Raw genomic sequence first — 19,287 nt, forward strand, 5'->3', positions numbered from 1 at the left:
CAATGATGAGAGAGAATCATTGATCAGCTGCCTCCTGCACACCCCCCACTGGGGATCAAGCTAGAGCATTGCCTAGTTTTTACCCTTCCCTTTTGGGGCTGGGCTCTGCTTTCCCATCTCTTTCTATCTAGAAGGACTTTCCTGAATCTTGCCATACACGACAGAGGTATGAGAAAGAACATCTTGGCCACTGGAGGGCAAACTTTTTCAAATCCCTGTCACAAGTAGGCAGCAGGCCTGCCATGTGCTGCCAGGCATAGAGAGCTTTGACTGAGAGACGGGGATGGGCCTCACACAGCTGAGGCCCTGTACAACTAAAGAAACCAGGGCTTGGAGAGATTGGTGGTGGTGGCGGAGTGGAGTAGAGTGGGGAAGAAATAACAAATGCCTTTTTAAGTAACTTGTTCTAAAGTAAAATATAACTATATCTAAAGAAATGCTCAAAGCAGAAGTTAAGTGGTTTTTCAGACCTGTTCAGTGTATATCTATTTGCTTTTACCTTTAGAGTCACTGTGGGAATGGTTAATTAGGACCCTCAGAAAATTAATTGCAAGAAAGCATAGTGGATGCCCTAACCGGTTTGGCCTGCGGACTGAAGGGTCCCAGGTTTGATTCCAGTCAAGGGCATATACCTTGGTTGCGGGCACATACCCAGTGGGGAGTGTGCAGGAGGCAGCTGATCGATGTTTCTCTCTCATCGATGTTTCTAACTCTCTATCCCTATCCCTTCCTCTCTGTAAAAAAATCAATAAAATATATTTTAAAAAAAGAAAGCATAGTGGAGTTATGTGCCAATACTGCCTTTTGTTTAGATGCATAGTGTAGAAAGAAACTAATGAAATGGAAAACCAAAATGATCTGCCCAAAGGAAATCTCCATCACATTTTTAGTAAACTATTTCTGTCCCTTTAATTTACTGCCTTAGGAATAAAACTACAACCATTTGAATACAGGGTGGGGCAAAACTAGGTTTATATTTGTTCATATGGGAAATAATACAATAATTCATAAATAATAATACAAGAATAACCTGTGTTTTGCATACTCACAACTATACACCTACTTTTGCCTCACTGTGTATTTTCTTTTTAAAAAAATATGTTTTATTGATTTCCCAGGGGAAGGGAGAGGGGGAGAGAGAGAGAAACATCAATGATGAGAGAGAATCATTGATTGGCTGCCTCCTGCACACCCCCCACTGGGGATCAAGCCCACAACCCAGGCATGTGCCCATGACCAGAATCGAACCTGGGACCCTTCAGTCTGCAGGCCGACGCTCTATCCACTGAGCCAAACCAGCTAGGGCTATTTTCTTTTTAAAAATAGATTATGTTTTTATTGATTTCAGAGAGGAAGGAAGAAGGAAAGAGAGACAGAAACATCAAGGATAAGAGAGAGTCATTGATTGGCTGCCTCCTGCATGCCCCACACTGGAGATCGAGACCGCAACCCAGGCATATACCCTGACCGGGAATTGAACTGTGACCTCCTGGTTCACAGGTCGATGCTCAACCACTGAGCCACACCAGCCGGGCCACCATGTATTTTCTTTTATTTTTCATATGTATCTGTGTTCTAAGCTTAGAAACTTAAAAAATTAAAAAGGAATATTCTAGATAACAAAAGTGAGAATTGAAATAGAAAATACATCAAGGCTCGCTGTTGTATTGTGTGGTAAGTAAAAAGAACAGATTCTGAGTCAACCCTATCTCAGTGACTCCTCTGTGGCCTTACATCAGCATTATATAACACAGGATTCCCATACTTTCACTAGCGTCACATTCTCAGATACAAAGGAAAAGTGAGACTGATCTGAAATCAAAAGATATTTAAATCTTCATCTTTGCTAGTCTCCCTTCACATAAGCATATCCTTTGTGGCCAGAAGCACAGATGCGTAGTACAAATATGTGTTAGAAGAAGCAGCACATACTATGGGGAGTGGGAAAGAGGGTGGGGCGTATTTAAAGCTCTACTCACAGTCTGTGTAGCTCTTGGAACAAGGAGAAATGTGCATGGAAGAGTTTGGTACCAATAGGGCCAGACAGGATTTGAGCGTCAGTATTTTCTGTGATTTTTCTGTCTTTGCCCTTTCGGGTACTTTCCTTGAGCAGCAAATGTAAAAAACCCTTTGTTTGCCAATCTTTGGCTACTGAGAATGAAGTCTGAAGGAGAAAGAGGTCTGAGCAATCTAAAACGTACATGTTGCCATTTGGGGGCTATATATTAACTAACACATAAAGATAGTTGGTCTATGCCCTATCCGGTTTGGCTCAGAGGATGGAGTGTCAGCCTGCGGACTGAAGGGTCCCAGGTTAGATTCCGGTCAAGGGCATGTACCTTGGTTGCCCACACATCCCCAGTGGGAGGTGTACGGGAGGCGGGTGATCGATGTTTCTCTCTCATCGATGTTTCTTTTTTTTTTTTAACAGATTTTTTAAAAAATATATTTTATTGGTTTTTTACAGAGAGGAAGGGAGAGGGATAGAGAGCTAGAAACATCGATGAGAGAGAAACATCAACCAGCTGCCTCCTGCACACCCCCTACTGGGGATGTGCCCGCAACCAAGGTACATGCCCTTGACCGGAATTGAACCTGGGACCTTTCAGTCCGCAGGCCGATGCTCTGTCCACTGAGCCAAACCGGTTTGGCCCATCGATGTTTCTGACTCTCTATCCCTCTCCCTTCCTTTCTGTAAAAAATCAATATATTTTTGAAAAAAGAAAAGATAGTTGGCCGAGTGATACCTTTTCTTGCAATTCCTAGGCCAACCTATTTAATAATCAAATAAATTTTTTCTGCATGGACAGCATGAATGGCGTTATAGGTTTGTTTTGTTTTAAGAGAAAGGAATGTTTTTTAAGGGGTAAAAGACATCTTTTAAAAACTGGTCCTTGCCCTGGCCGGGTGGCTCAGTTGGTTAGAGCATCATCCTGTAAACCAAAATGGTTGTAGGTTCGATTCCCAGTCAGGGCACATACCTAGGTTGTGGGTTCGATCCCAAGTTGGGGCACATAATAGATGTCTCTCATCAATGTTTCTCTCTCTCCCTTCTTCTCTCTCTAAAATCATATCCTCAGATGAGAATTTTTTTAAAAAAATTAAAAACTGGTTCTCCGAGGACTGTAGACTCAGCTCCTCTAGCTGCATTTTAAAACTATGTAGATATAGTTATGGGAACAAATTTTAGGTAGTTTTTAAAATCCCTATATAATATTTTCTTTGAAAATACTATCCTTTTACTGAATACAAGCTGTTAGAAGAAAAGAACAATATTTTATGTATTTGTCAGAAAAATACGTAAAGTATGTGCTGATTATTATTGCTATTATACTATTTTAAAAGTCTATGCTCTGTTCTTTTTATAGGCGTCATATGATGCTTACAAAATAATGGGGAGGAAGAAGTTTCTTGAACAAATTTTAGAAGATGAATATCTTTTCCAGAAGTTCAAAATAACTGATGAAATGGATATTGTCACCGTGCAAGATTATGTGACAGTAAGGAATTTAGATTTAGATATTGAAACCAAACAACAAAAAGCCTTCTTACCCTATCTTCCCCAAGAATCATACTTTTTTTTTCATGGTAAAATACACACAATATAGCCTTGCCTGGTGTAGCTCAGTAGGTTGGGCATCATCCCATGCTGGCTCAACTCCTGGTCAGGACACATGGCGGGGTTGCGGGCTCGATCCCTGGTAGGGGGTGTGCAGGAGGCAGCTAATCGATGTTACGCTCTCACATCTATGTTTCTCTCTCTCCTGCTCCCTTCCCCCTCTCTAAAATAAATCAATAAAAATATTACTTAAAAACACACACAATACAAAATGTTCCATTTTTAAAGTGAACAATTCAGTGGCATTAAGTACGTTCACAGTGTTGTGCAAACTTCACCACCATCTAGTACCAGAACCTTTTGGCACCCCAAAAGGAAACCTCACATCCATTAAGCAGTCACTCCTGATTCCTCTATCACTACAGCCCTAATCAACCACTGATCTACCTTCTGTCTCTCTGAATTTGCCTATTCTGGGTATTTCATACTAATGCAGTCATATAATGTATGGCTTTTTGTGTCTGAGGAGTGATACCTAAGGAATGTGGGTTTCTCTTTGGTGTGGTGGAAATGTTTTGGAATTAGATAGTGGTGATATATGGTGTGAATTTACTAAAGACCACTGACGTGTACACTATAAAATGGTTAAAATGGTGAATTTTATATAAATGTTATCTCAATTAAAAATCAAAAATAAATACATGGTGCTAAGAGAGTGCATGGGGATTTGACCTAATAAGGAAGGATTCTTTTATTGTTGGGATGCTTTCTACTGCAAGTAACAGAGTATTTCCAGCCACAAGAGACTTAAATGAAAAGGACATTTATTGTCTCATGTAAGAAGTTCCCAGATAGGAGGGTCCTGGACTAGCTAATGTGGCAGCTCAAGAACATTAGGGTTCCGAGTCAGCTTCTCTACAGTTCTCTTGGCTTAACTATCACATTCTCAACTACATTCAGAAGCGGGGAAAAGGAGACTCCATGAGTCTTTTTATCTCAGGAAGAAAACACTTTCCCAGAAGACCCCCAACAGACCCCCTCAGGCCCCATTGGTTAGAACCAGATCACATGTTCCCCCCTAAACCAATCACTGATTGGTTTGTGTGCTGGGGCTCTCCTTCCCAGAGTATATTGCTGGTCCATACCTGAAAAAAAAAGTCAGGGCTCCAGGAGCAAGGGAGAAGTGGGAAGTGGTTGACGGGTAGGCAATCAACAATGTGTCACAGCCTCAGTCTGGGGCTGAGCAGGTGGCATACCCAAGGCAAAGGCTCTGTGGCAGGAGGAGCTGCAGGGCCTGGAAGCAGGTCTGTGGGACTGGAGGAGAGAGAGCAGAGTGTGGTGGTATGTAGTCAGGCTGGAGGGCCACTAAGATCATCATACAGGGCTTTCAACCATAGTAAGGTGTTTGTTTTTTTCTCTCATTTTTTTTCTCCATTTTTTTTTATTTTTTTATTTGGAGGAGGTATTTTTTTCTTGATTCTGTGTCCAATGAGAAGCTGGTACAGTGTTTCAAGAAATGAGGTGATGAATCCAATGAGCGAGGAGATCCATGTGGCTGCAATGTAGAGTATAGAATAGAGTACAGTAACAGCCTTCTAGTTTGGAGGTTTCTGCAGTATTTTAGGAGAGATGGTGGTATATTGGTTTAGGGCAGTGAGGCTGGAGATGCAAGAGATAATCTATATAATAAAAGCCTATGCGACTGTTACAGCTGAAAGACCAGAACAACCGGTCACTATAATGCACACTGACCACCAGGGGGCAGACGCTTAATGCTGGAGCTGCCCCCTGGTGGTCAGTGTGCTCCCACAGGGGGAGTGCCACTCAGCCAGAAACCAGGCTCACGGCTGGCAAGCGCAGCGGCGGTGGCAGGAGCCTCTCCCACCTCTGCAGCAGTGCTAAGGAGCAGCAAGCTGAGCAGTAAGGAGCAGCGAGCAGGCACATGGACATCTCCCAAGGGGTCCCAGACTGCGAGAGGGAACAAGCCAGGCTGAAGGGATTCCCCCCCCCCCCGCTCCCCAGTGCACAAATTTCGTGCACCAGGCCTCTAGTTAGGGAATAAAAGCAGTGGGCCTTGCCCTAGCTGGTTTGGCTCAGTGGATAGAGAGTGAGCCTGCGGACTGAAGGGTCCTGGGTTCAATTTCGTGAGGGGTGCAGGAGGCAGCCAATCAAAGATTCTCTCTCATCATTGATGTTTCTATTGCTCCCTCTCCCTTCCTCTCTGAAATCAATAAAAATATATATATATTTTTTAAAAAGCAGTTAGCCTTGGTGACAGCGTGGTAAATTAAAGGAAGGTGTCCTAGCCTTCCTTAATATGGCTCCTAGTCTTCTGGTTGGTGTAACTAATAGGCCAGAAGTGCTGAATCAGGGAACTTACACTAGATACCTAAATAATAATAATAGCAAATGCCGATGTACAGTCATGCGCCACTTAATGATAGGGGTACATTCTGAGAAATGCATCATTAGGGATTTCAGCATTGTGTGAACATCATAGATTGCACTTACGCAAGTCTAGATGGTATAGCTTGCTACTATAATTGTATGTGCTGTACTTTTTTTGTACAGTAGGTTTGTTTACAGCAGCACCACCACAAACACGTGAGTAGTGCATTATGATGTTATAATGGCTATGATGTCCCTAGGTGAAAGGAATTTTTCAGCTTCATTATAATGTTATGGGACCACCATCATCTATGTGGTCTGTCATTGACCAAAACATCATTATGCGGCACATAACTGTAATACCAACTCCTTTTATTCTCATAACAACCCTAAGAGATAGGTATTATTATTACCCTATTTCACACATTCTAAAGATTAAGGCAGAGGTCCTCAAACTACGGCCCGCGGGCCACATGCAAATACAAATATTGTATTTGTTCCCGTTTTGTTTTTTTTACTTCAAAATAAGATATGTGCAGTGTGCATAGGAATTTGTTCATAGTTTTTTCTAAACTATAGTCCGGCCCTCCAACGGTCTGAGGGACAGTGAACTGGCCCCCTGTTTAAAAAGTTTGAGGACCCCTGGACTAAGGGATCTCAAAATTCTAGTTCATAATAATAACACGTGGCCTTGACTATTTACTCAGTTGCTTCAATGTGAAACTTGAAATTAATATAGTGCCTTAGAGACTCCCAGTTCTGTTTTCTTCCTTTCAAAGCCTTAACCTAGAAGATTAGGCATTGGACTAGGAAATAACTAGAGCTTGGGGGTGCCAACTATCTTTGCTAAGGACATGGGTCTCATACTTGCAGACCGTGGCTATGCCAAGGACTGGTGTCATAGAAAAAAGTCCCCAGATTGACATATTGGAAGAGAGAGAGATGGTGATTCCTGATATTTATTGAGCCCTTTATGAACACAGCACAGACTTCAGCTATTTATATGCCTATTATCTCCTTTAATCTTCACGTTCATAAATTATGTGACCCTTTAACAGATGAGAAAAAGTTAAGTTTAATGAGATTTTTAAAAAACTGGCCCAAGGTCACATAGCTAATAAGTGCAGAGCAGATTATTGACAGTACTGAGATGTTTACCCATTTTACTACTCCACTCTCGGGAAATAAAATATACAGGCAGTCCTCACTGTACCAGTATAGTGTTTTATTTCTTTGTAAAAAAAAAAAATAAACTATTGAAAACCACTGACTTATACACCTTAAATAGGTGAATTGGCTATAGCTGGTTTGGCTCAGTGGATAGTGCGTCAGCCTGTGGACTGGTCAAGGGCACATGCCTGGGTTGCAGGCTTGGTCCCAGTAGGGGGCATGCAGAAGGCAGCTGATCAATGATTCTCTCTCATCTTTGATGTTTTTATCTCTCTCTCTCCCTCTCCCTTCCTCTCTGAAATCAGTAAAAATATATATATTTAAAAATAAACAAATAAGTGAATTGTATGGGATGTGAATCTCAATAAAGCTACTAAAAAACAGTTTATCTAGAGTAGTTTAAAGGGCTTGCCTTCTTGTTCTTATGCAACTTACAATGCATCTTCTCTATGCCTTGGCAAATTGTCATACTTCTTTTAAGTTTGGATTACCCACCAACATTTCATCCTTTGGACATTAATTTTTTTAATTGGTGAGAGAGAAAGAGAGAGAGAGAATATGAGAATGAGAATGAATATCAATTTATCGGTCCACTTGTGTATGCATTCATTGGTTGCTTCTTGTGTGTGCCCTAACCTGGGATTGAGTTCACAACCTTGGTGTTTGCAACTGAGCTACCTGGCCAGGGCTTATCCTTTGGACTTTAAATGTTGTGTATATCTCAGAGTTCCTTTACTGTGAAGTGTCTTTTTTTGTCAGGGTCACTTCCTCTGGGACAGCTTCATCCCTTTTGTTACAGCCTCTTTCCTCACTTAAAAGTTAAGTTTAATGAGATTTTTAAAAAACTGGCCCAAGGTCACATAGCTAATAAGTGCAGAGCAGATTATTGACAGTGCTGAGATGTTTACCCATTTTACTACTCCACTCTCGGATAAGTTGATAAGTTCACTTTCGCCAGGTTCTTCTAGCTGCCTATGTGCAGTCTCTTGAATGATGGCTGCATCAACATCCCCATGGTCACCTATTTCTTCTAAAAGTCCATTTACATGGGATTTGAATTTCACTTCCAGCATTATCGCTTTTTGTTACTTTTTTGGCCTACTCCCTCTTTTGATTTTTTTGTTGTTACTAGGGGACAAAGAGGCAACACAACTATTTACTTTGCTGTCTGTGTGTGAATTAAGTAACAGACCCACAGTGACCAATCATTGACACACTTTGAAAGAAGTGACATGATTTGTCATAATCACCATACACATCTGTTATTTATGCAGTGATCTATGGACTGAAGGGCTAGCAGCAGAGTTTGTACTTTATGCAATTACTCAATTATACTGTGGTAACTGAAATTTGAATCATGTGTTGGAGGACTGGGCTTATTCAACTAAATAGTGGTAATTAAAATTCATGCATGCCTAAATAATACAAAGGGAGAGTGGCCTGTATGTGTGAGAGTGTGTGTGAGTGTTGGTGTGTGTATATACTCTAACTGTCTTGCTGTTAGTCCATTTCCTAGCATCATAGATCCTCCTTCCCTATTCCTGTCTCTTAAATGAGCATTTATAAGGTTGAACTGATTATATATATTTGTACTTTTAAAATTCCTAATTTTATATTTTAAAAAGAAAAGTGGGATTTCTAGAAATACTTCAAATGGAAATAGTGAAATTTGCCACTTAGCACCAAATACGAACTCATTATTTCTAAAAAGCTTTATGCAAATGTCATCTCAACCCAAGCATGTCATGAAGGAGCACTACCAGGTATACAGATCACATAGCTATTACCAAATGTTAGGCTCATCCTGAGTTTAATTTAGATGTATTATATTTTTTAATTAAATCTTTATTGTTGAAAATATTGCATAGGTCCCCTTTCTCCCCACCTTGACTCCTTCTAGCCCATCCCCACCCCCCACCCCAGGCCTTCACCACCCTTTTGTCTGTGTCCATGGCTTATGCATATATGCATACAAGTGCTTTGGTTTATTTTTTTCCAGCCCATACTTCCCCCTACCCCCACCTACCCTCTGAAATTCAATAATCTGTTCCATGTTTCTATGTCTCTGGATCTATTTTGTTCATCATTTTATTTTGTTCATTAGATTCCACATATGAGTGAGATCATGTGATACTTGTCTTTCTCTGACTGGCTTATTTTGCTTAGCATAATACTCTCCAGGTCCCTCCATGCTGTCTTAAAGGGTAAGAGGTCCCTCTGTTTTACTTCTGCATAGTATTACATGGTGTAAATGTACCACAGCTTTTTTATCCACTCATCTACTGATGGGCACTTGGGCTGTTTCCAGATTTTAGCTATTGTAAATTGTGCTGCTATGAACATAGGGGGTGCATACATTCTTTCTGATTGGTGTTTCGGGTTTCTTAGGATATATTCCTAGAAGTGGGATCACTGGGTCAAATGGAAGTTCCATATTTAATTTTTTAAAATTCTATTTTTTGTTAATCCTCACCCAAAGATATTTTTCCATTGATTTTTAGAGAGAGTGGAAGGGAGGAGGACAGACAGAGAAAGAGAAACATTGATGTGAGACACATTGATTGGTTGCTTCCCGCCAGGGCCCCGACCAGAGCCTACAACCAAGGTGCGTGCCCTTGACCAGAATCAAACCCAAGACCCTTCAGTCACAGGCCAACGATCTATCTACTGTGCCAAACCAGCTAGAATCATATTTAGTTTTTTGAGGAAACTCCATACTGTTTTCCATTATGGGCTGCACCTGTCTGCATTCCCACTAGCACTGAACTAGGGTTTGCTTTTCTCCACATCCTCGCCAGCACTAGTCATTTGTTGATTTGCTGATGGTAGTCATTCTGACAGGTCTGAGGTGGTACCTCATTGTCATTTTAATTTGCATCACTCTGTTGATCAGTGACTTTGAGCACTTTTTGTCTCTTGGCCATCTGTATGTTCACTTTGGAGAAGTGTCTATTTTTTGCCCATTTTATTTTTTTTAATTAAATCTTTATTGTTCAGATTACAGTTGTTCCTCTTTTTCCCCCAATAGCTCCCCTCCACCCGGTTCCCACCCCACCCTCTGCCCTTACCCCCCCCACTGTCCTCATCCATAGGTGTATGATTTTTGTCCAGTCTCTTCCCGTACCCCCCACACCCCTTCCCCCCTGAGAATAGTCAGTCCACTCCCTTTCTATGCCCCTGATTCTATTATATTCACCAGTTTATTCTGTTCATCAGATTATTTATTCACTTGATTTTTAGATTCACTTGTTGATAGATGTGTATTTGTTGTTCATAATTTGTATCTTTATCTTTTTTCTTCTTCTTCTTCCTCTTCTTAAAGGATACCTTCCAGCATTTCATATAATGCTGGTTTGGTGGTGATGAACTCCTTTAGCTTTTTCTTATCTGTGAAGCTCTTTATCTGACCTTCAATTCTGAATGATAGCTTTGCTGGGTAAAGTAATCTTGGTTGTAGGTTCTTGCTATTCATCACTTTGAATATTTCTTGCCATTCCCTTCTGGCCTGCAAAGTTTCTGTTGAGAAATCAGCTGACAGTCGTATGGGTACTCTCTTATAGGTAACTAACTTTTTTTCTCTTGCTGCTTTTAAGATTCTCTCTTTGTCTTTTGCTCTTGGCATTTTAATTATGATGTGTCTTGGGTGGTCCTCTTTGGATTCCTTTTGTTTGGGGTTCTCTGAGCATCCTGGACTCGTAAGTCTATTTCTTTCACCAGGTAGGGGAAGTTTTCTGTCATTATTTCTTCAAATAAGTTTTCAATATCTTGCTCTCTCTCTTCTTCTTGCACCCCTATAATTTGGATGTTGGTATGCTTGAAGTTGTCCCAGAGTCTCCTTACACTATCTTTATATTTTTGGATTCTTTTTTCATTTTGTTTTTCCAGTTGGGTGTTTTTTGCTTCTTCGTATTTCAAATCTTTGACTTGATTCTTGGGATCCTCTAGTCTGCTGTTGGGTCTCTGTATAATATTTTTTATTTCAGTCAGTGTATGCTTAATTTCTAGTTGGTCCTTTTTCATATCCTCGAGGGTCTCACTAAATTTATCGGCTGTTTCTAGAAAATTCTTGAAAAACCTTATAACCGTGGTTTTGAACTCTATATCCAGTAGTTTGCTTTCCTCCATTTCTGTCATTTGTGTCCTGTTTCTTTGTCTCTGCATTTTGGCTGCTTCCCTGTGTTGGTAGAGTGGCTTTCTGTGCTAGGTGTCCTATAGGGCCCAGTGGCTCAGCCTCCCCAATTACCTGAGGTGGACACTCTTGGTGCACCCCCTTGTGGGCTTTGTGCACAGTCTTGTTGTAGTTAAGCCTTGATTGTTGTAGGTATCACTGGGAGGAATTGACCTCCAGGCCACTTTGGCTGTGAGAATCAGCTGTGTCTACAGTGGGAGAACTTCTGTGCTGGAGACACCCTTCTGGGGCAAGACTTGCTTCAGTGGGGCTTTGGTGCTCACTGAGTCTGCTCCCTGAGTGTGTCCCTTATGGCTCTAAGGAGTTGTAATCTGGATGGTCCACTCTGACGACTGGGTATACTGGCTCTTGGATCTCTGAGGAGGTGCTAATTTAGCCACTGCCTGAGGCTACCCAGCAGGAGCTATGGAGAGATCTGCAGGTTCCTCTTCTTTGTTTGGAGTTTGCAGTTTGAGGTTTGGAGTTTGGAGGTGCCCAGATGAGGCCCAGCTGTGAAGCAATGCAAGCTGCTGTGGGGCCTTGGGCCTTCTTTTGAATGTTCTGGGTCTCTCTGACCCAGCTGCAGTTAGTTAGGTAATTTTAGATTGCAAAGGGCCAGGCCATTCATATGCAAAAGCCTCTGCTCACAGCTTGGGTGGGGCAGGGTCTCAGGGAGTCAACAGGGTGGAGCAAGCAGCTATGGCTGCTCCTCAGTCCTACCCTAAGAGGCCCCAGGTCTCACTGTTCCGAGGTAATCGCTGCAAGCACCTCTGAGAGAAAGCCACCCTCGAGTTCTGCCTGATGCCAGACAGTCCAGTTTCTCCCCGTATGAGTCTGGGTCCCCAGAGACTCGCCCGGAACTGGCGTTCAGAGCAGTCAGGAGCTTGTGTCTCCCTCCCGATTGAAAAAGACAGCCGCGTCCTCAGTTGCCAGCCCTTTCCACGTGCACCTTTGTACCTCTGCACTTTACTTCCACACCGCACCTCCTCTGAGTCTCAGTGTGCTTTTCTCTTTCCTGCTAGTTGTAGAGTTTCCACTCAGCCAGCCTTCCTGTGGTTCTGGATGATGTCCGTTTTGTCTTTTAGTTGTATTTTTGAAGTGGTTGTGTGAGGCAGCAATTTCCGGTGTTTACCTATGCCGCTATCTTGGTTTCCTGGATTTTAGTCTTTATCCTCTTTTTTGCCCATTTTAAATTGGATTTTGTTAAGTTATATGAGTTCCTTATATATATATATATGTTTTGGATATTAACTGTTTATCATATGTATCATTGCCAGATATGTTCTCCCATACAGTGGGTTCCCTTTTCATTTTGTTGATGGTTCCTTTTGCTGTGCAGAAGCTTTTTATTTTGATGTGGTCCCATTTGTTTATTTTCTCCTTAGTTTGCCCTAGATGTATCTATAAACATACTGCTACGAGAGATATCTGCAATTTTGCTACCTATGGTTTCTTCTAGGATTTGGATGGTTTCACGACTTACATTTAAGTATTTTATCTATTTGGAGTTTATTCTTGTGTATGGTGTAAGTTGGTGATCTAGTTTCATTTATTTGCATGTATCTGTCCAGTTTTCCCAGAACCATTTATTTTATTTTTTCCCCCACTGATTTTTAGAGAGTGAAAGAGAGAGGGAAAGATAGAGAGAAATATTGATGTGAGAGAAACACATGGTTTGGTTGACTCCTGCATTAATCCCGATCAGGGCCTGGGCTGGAGAGGAGCTTGCAACCGAGGTACATGCCCTTGACCGGAATTGAACCCTGAACCCTTGAGTCCACAGGCCAGCGCTTTGTCCACTGAGCAAAACCAGCTAGGGCCCAACACAGGGGTGGGCAAACTTTTTGACTCGAGGGCCACAATGGGTTCTTAAACTGGACCGGAGGGCCGGAACAAAAGCATGGATGGAGTGTTTGTGTGAACTAATATAAATTCAAAGTAAACATCATTACATAAAAGGGTACGGTCTTTTTTTTTTTTTTTTATTCATTTCAAACGGGCCGGATCCGGCCCGCGGGCCGTAGTTTGCCCATGGCTGGCCCAACACCATTTATTGAAGAGACTGTCTTACTCCATTTATGCTCTTGCCTCCATTGTCAAATATTAATTGTGCATAATGACTTGGGTCAATTTCTGGGGTCTCTGTTCTGTTCCATTGAACTATATACCTGTTCATGTGCCAGTACCAGGCTGTTTTGATTATAGTGGCTTTGTAGTTTAACTTGATACCTAGTATTGTGATCCCTCTAACTTTGTTCTTCTTTCTCAAGATTGCTTCAGCTATTCAGAGTCTTTTTTGGTTCCATATAAAATTTTGGAGTATTTGTTCTAGATCTGTGAAATATGCTGTTGGTATTTTAAGAGGGATTGCATTGAATATGTAGATTGCTTTGGATAGAATGGACATTTTAATTATGTTAATTCTACCAATCCATGACCACAGTATATTCTTCCACTTGTTTATATCTTCCTCTATCTCTTTTTTCAATATCCTGTAGTTTTCTGAGTACAAATCTTTTAACTCCTTGGTTAAGTTTATTCCTAAGTATCTTAATTTTTTTTGTTGCAATGGTAAATAGGATTGTTTGTTTAGTTTCTCTTTCTGAGAATTCATTATCCTACATAATAAAAGGCTAATATGAAAATTGATCGAACAGAATAACTGGTTGCTATGATGTGCACTGACCACCAGGGGGCAGATGCTCAACGCAGGAGCTGCCCCCTGATGGTCAGTGCACTCCCACAGGGGGAACGCTGCTCAGCCAGAAGTCAGGCTCACAGCTAGCGAGCAGCAGCTGTGACTTGTTTTGTGACTTCTCCCGCCTCTGTGGCAGCACTAAGGATGTCCGAGGGCTTTTCTTGTTATTTTTCTAATTCTTTAAGTTGTCGAGTTAAATCATTTTATTATTAATTTTTCTTCTGTTATGAGGTAGGCCTGTAGTGCTATAAACTTCCCTCTCAAGACTGCTTTTGCTGTGTCCCTGAGATTTTGGGTTGTTGTGTGTTCATTTTCCTTCGTTTCCAGGAAGTTTTTTATTTCTTTCTTGATCTCATTGGTAACCCATTCATCTATACTAATAATAGAGGAATATGCAAATTGGCCAGGACGCCCTCACATAACGACCAATCAGAATGGGGGCGGGGCTGCAGCAGAATCCAAGAAGGGCGTGGAGAGGGAGAGCAGATAGGCAGTTAGGGGGATCAGGCCAGGAGGGTAGTGCAGATAGGCAGTTAAGGGGATCAGGCCAGGAGGGAAGAACAGATAGGCAGTTAGGAGGATCAGGCCAGCAGCAGAGAGCAGATAGGCAGTTAGGGGGATCAGGCCAGGAGGGGAGAGCAGTTAGGCAGTTAGAGGGATCAGGCCAGGAGAGGAGAGTAGTTAGAGAGATCAGGCCAGCAGGGGAAAGCATTTAGGGCCATCAGGCCAGCAGGAGAGCAGTTAGGGGCACCAGGCAGGCAGGCAGGCAGGTGACCGGTTAGGAGCCAGTGTTTCTGGATTGCAAGAGGGATCCCGGATTGGAGAGGGTGCAGGCTGGGCTGAAGGGTCCTCCCCCATGCACGAATTTAGTGCACCAGGCCTCTAGTTGTTTAATAACATGCTATTTAGCCTCCAAGTGTTTGAAAGTTTTTGAGTATTTTTACCCTAGTTGATTTCTAATTTTATTCCATTGTGATCTGAGAAGATGCTTGATATGATTTCAGTCTTCTTGAATTTGGAGAGACGTGTTTTGTGACCTAATATGTGGCCTATCATTGAGAATGACCCTTGGGTACTCGAGAAGAATGTATATTCTGCAGCTATGGGGTGCAATGCTCTATAAATGTCAATTAAATCCATCTGATCCAGTGTGTCATTTAGAGTCACTGTTTTCTTGTTAATTTTTTGTCTGGAAGATCTATCCAGTGAAATCAGGGGGTGTTAAAGTCACCTACTATGACTTTATTGCTGTCAACCTCTCCCTTAAAGTCCTCTAGAACAGCGGTTCTCAACCTGTGGGTCACGGCCCCTTTGGGGGTCAAAGGACCCTTTCACAGGGGTCGCCTAAGACCATCAGAAAACACACATATAATTAAATATTGTTTTTGTGATTAATCCCTATGCTTTAATTATGTTCAATGTGTAACAATGAAAATACATCCTGCATATCAGATATTTACATTACAATTCATAACTAGCAAAATTAAAGTTATGAAGTAGCAACGAAAATAATTTTATGGTTGGGGGTCACCACAACATGAGGAACTGTATTAAAGGGTCGCAGCAGCCGAAACCGGTTTGGCTCAGTGGATAGAGCGTCGGACTGCGGACTGAAAGGTCCCGGGTTCGATTCCGGTCAAGGGCATGTACCTTGGTTGCGGGCATATCCCCAGTAGGAGATGTGCAGGAGGCAGCTGATCGATGTTTCTCTCTCATCAATGTTTCTAACTCTCTATATCTCTCCCTTCCTCTCTGTAAAAAAATCAATAAAAAATAATATTGAAAAAATACATACATAAAATAAAATAAATTAGATAAGGGATCGCGGCACTAGGAAGGTTGAGAACCCACTGCTCTAGAAGAGGTTTTTTTTTTAATATATTTTTATTGATTTTTACAGAGAGGAAGGGAGAGAGATAGAGAGTTAGAAACATCGATGAGAGAGAAACATCGATCAGCTGCCTCCTGCACATCTCCCACTGGGGGATGTGCCCGCAACCCAGGTACATGCCCCTGACCGGAATCGAACCTGGGACCCTTCAGTCCGCAGGCCGACGCTCTATCCACCGAGCCAAACCGGTTTCGGCTAGAAGGGTTTTTTTTTTACATATTTAGGTACTCCTATATGGGGTGCTTATATGTTTACCAGGGTTATATCCTCTTGTTGGATTGATCCCTTTAGTACTATGTAGTGGCCTTTGTTGTCTCTTGTGATGGCCTTCATTTTTTAAAAAATACATTTTATTGATTTTTTACAGAGAGGAAGGGAGAGGGATAGAGAGTTAAAACATCAATGAGAGAGAAACATCAATCAGCTGCCTCTTACACACCCCCTACTGGGGATGTGCCCGCAACCAAGGTACATGCCCTTGACTGGAATCAAACCTGGGACCCCTCAGTCTGCAGGCCAATGCTCTATCCATTGAGCCAAACCGGCTAGAGCGATGGCCTTCATTTTGAAGCCTATTTTGTCATATATGAGTATTGCTACCCCAGTGTTGTATTTTTCCATTTCTATTTCCATGGAAAATTTTTTTCCACCCTTCACTCTCATCCTATGTGAGTCCTTTGTTTTTAGGTGGGTCTCTGTAGACAGCATATAATTGGGTCATGTTTTTGTATCGTTCAGCTACCCTATGTCTTTTGGTTGGAGCATTTAATCCATTTACATTTAAGGTTATTATTGATAGGTACATTTTAAAAATACATATTTTTTTCTTTATTGATTAAGGTATTACATATGTGTCCTTATCCACCTATTTATCCCCACCCCACCCCACCCCCCGCTCATGCCCTCAGCCCCCTAGTGTATGTGTCCATTGGTTATGCTTATATGCATGCATATAAGTCCTTTGGTTGATCTCTCCCCTTCTCCCCACCCTCCCCTGTCTTCCCTCTGAGGTTTGACGGTCTGATCGATGATTCTCTGTCTCTAGATCTGTTTTTGTTCATCAGTTTATGTTGTTCATCATATTCCACAAATGAGTGAGATCATGTGATATTTATCTTTCTCTGACTGGCTTATTTCGCTTATCATAATGCTCTCCAGTTCCATCCATGCTGTTGCAAATGATAGGAGTTCCTTCCTCTTTAAAGCAGCGTAGTATTCCATTGTGTAGATGTACCACAGTTTTTTAATCCACTCATCTGCTGATGGACGCTTAGGCTGTTTCCAAATCTTAGCTATTGTAAATTGTGCTGCCAGGAACATAGGGGTGCATATATACTTTCAAAAAAATATATTTTTTATTGATTTCAGAGTGGAAGGGAGAGGGAAGGAGAGATATAAACACCAATGATGAGAGAGAATCAATGATTGGTTTCCTCCTGCATGGCCCTCTTTGGGGATCAAGCCCACAACTGGGCATGTACCCTGACCAGGAATCAAACCATGACCTCCAGGTTCATAGGTTGACGTGCAAACACTGAGTGACGCTAGCCAAGTGATAGGTATTTATTTATTGCCATTTTAATTCTGTATGCCTATGTTTCTCTCTCTGTTTCTTCTCATTACAGCAGTACCTTTAACATTTCTGGCAGTGCTGATTTGGTGGTGATAAACTCCTTTAGCCTTTTCTTTTAAAAAAATCTGGGCAGCTCTTTATTTTACCATCTTTTTTGAATGTTAGCCTTGCTGGGTATAGCAATCTTAGTTTTAGATCCTTGCTTTTCATTACCGTGAATACTTCATGCCATTCCCTTCTGGCCTGTAGAGTCTCTGATGAGAAATCAGCTGACAGCTTTATGGGAGCTCCTTTGCAGGTAACAAAATGCTACAAAATGCTCTTGCTGCCTTTAGATTCTCTCTTTGTCTTTATTTATTTTTAAAAAATATATTTTATTGATTTTTTGCAGAGAGGAAGGGAGAGAGATAGAGAGTTAGAAACATCGATGAGAGAGAAACATCGATCAGCTGCCTCCTGCACATGTCCTACTGGGGATGTGCCCGCAACCAAGGTACATGCCCTTGACCAGAATCGAACCCAGGACCTTTCAGTCTGCAGGCCAACGCTCTATCCACTGAGCCAAACCGGTTTCGGCCTCTCTTTGTCTTTAATGTTTGGCATTTTAATTATGATGTGTTTGGGTGTGAGCCTGTATGGGTTCTTCTTACTTGGGACTTTCTGTGCCTCCTGGACTTGTGTGACTTTTTCCTTCACGAGGTTAGGGAAGTTTTCTGCCATTATTTCCTCAAACCCGTTCTCTATCCCTTGCTCACTTTCCTCTAATTCTGGCACTCCAATTATGCAAATATTGTTACATTTCATGTTGTCCAGCAGCTCCCTAAAGCTGTCGTCCTGTTTTTTTGTTTTGTTTTTAAATATATTTTTATTGATTTCAGAGAGGAAGGGAGAGGGAGAGAGAGAAACATCAATGATGAGAGAGAATCATTGATTGGCTGTCTCCTGCACAACCACCACTGGGAATCAAGCCCACAACCCAGGCAGGTGCCCTGACTGAGAATCTAACTGTGCACTCCTGCTTCATAGTTCAACGCTCAACCACTGAGTCATGCCATCTAAGCTGTACTGGTTTTTAATTGTTTTTTTCTTTTTGGTTCTCTGATTGAGTGATTTTTCTCTGCCCTGTCTTCTAATTCACTGATCCAAACCTTGGCTTCCCCTAATCTGCTGAGTATTCCTTCCAATTTGTTCTTTATTAGTGTTATGTCATTATTTCTGACTGGTCTTTTTTCATAGTTACTATATCTTTTCTCATGCTGTTGAGCATCTTTGCCATCATTATTCTGAACTCTATCCTATATAATAAAAGCCTAATATGCAAATTGACAGAACAATGGAATGACCAGCAGAATGACTGGTTGCTATGATGTGTACTGACCACCAGGGGGCAGACACTCAACACAGGAGCTGCCCCCAGTCTGCAGGCCCCAGGCCAGCCAAGGCAGGTGTAAATGGGCATGCCCCGATTGCCCCGCCAGTCGCCCCACAGAGGGAGGAGACAGGCAGCGGCGGGGGGTGGGGCCAGTGAGTGGGCAACACCAGGCCGGCCAAGGCAGGTGTGAGTGGGGGGCCCTGACCACCCACTGGTTAGCCCACAGATCGGCCCTGATCACCAGCCAGGCTTAGGGACCCTACCTGTGCATTAATTTCGTGCACCAGGCCTCTAGTATCAGATAAATTTCTTATCTCCATTTTGTTTAGCTCTTCTGGAGAATTCTCTTGTTCTTTCATTTTGGGGTTGTTTTTTATCTCCCCATTTTGGCTTCCTGTTTGGGTTTGTGTCTATGTATTAGGTAGATATGGTACAACTCCCAGCCTCTACTGCAGGAAAATGTCAGAT

The 19,287-nt window shown here is 42.0% G+C and overlaps 1 protein-coding gene across 2 annotated transcripts in view; it reads left to right on the forward strand.

The window, feature by feature from the left end:
- The window catches only part of CUNHXorf58 (chromosome unknown CXorf58 homolog), a 41,422-nt gene that overhangs the window by 15,273 nt on the left and 6,862 nt on the right, over positions 1-19,287 (forward strand). For both annotated transcript variants that reach the window (XM_006085627.3, XM_014453041.2), the window contains one exon: positions 3,369-3,500. In XM_006085627.3, coding sequence (XP_006085689.1) covers positions 3,369-3,500 — 132 coding nt within the window. The remainder of the gene's footprint in view (positions 1-3,368; positions 3,501-19,287) is intronic.

This window comes from Myotis lucifugus, unplaced genomic scaffold (genome assembly GCF_000147115.1).
Source record: "Myotis lucifugus unplaced genomic scaffold, Myoluc2.0 scaffold_20, whole genome shotgun sequence".
Classification (NCBI taxonomy): domain Eukaryota; kingdom Metazoa; phylum Chordata; class Mammalia; order Chiroptera; family Vespertilionidae; genus Myotis; species Myotis lucifugus.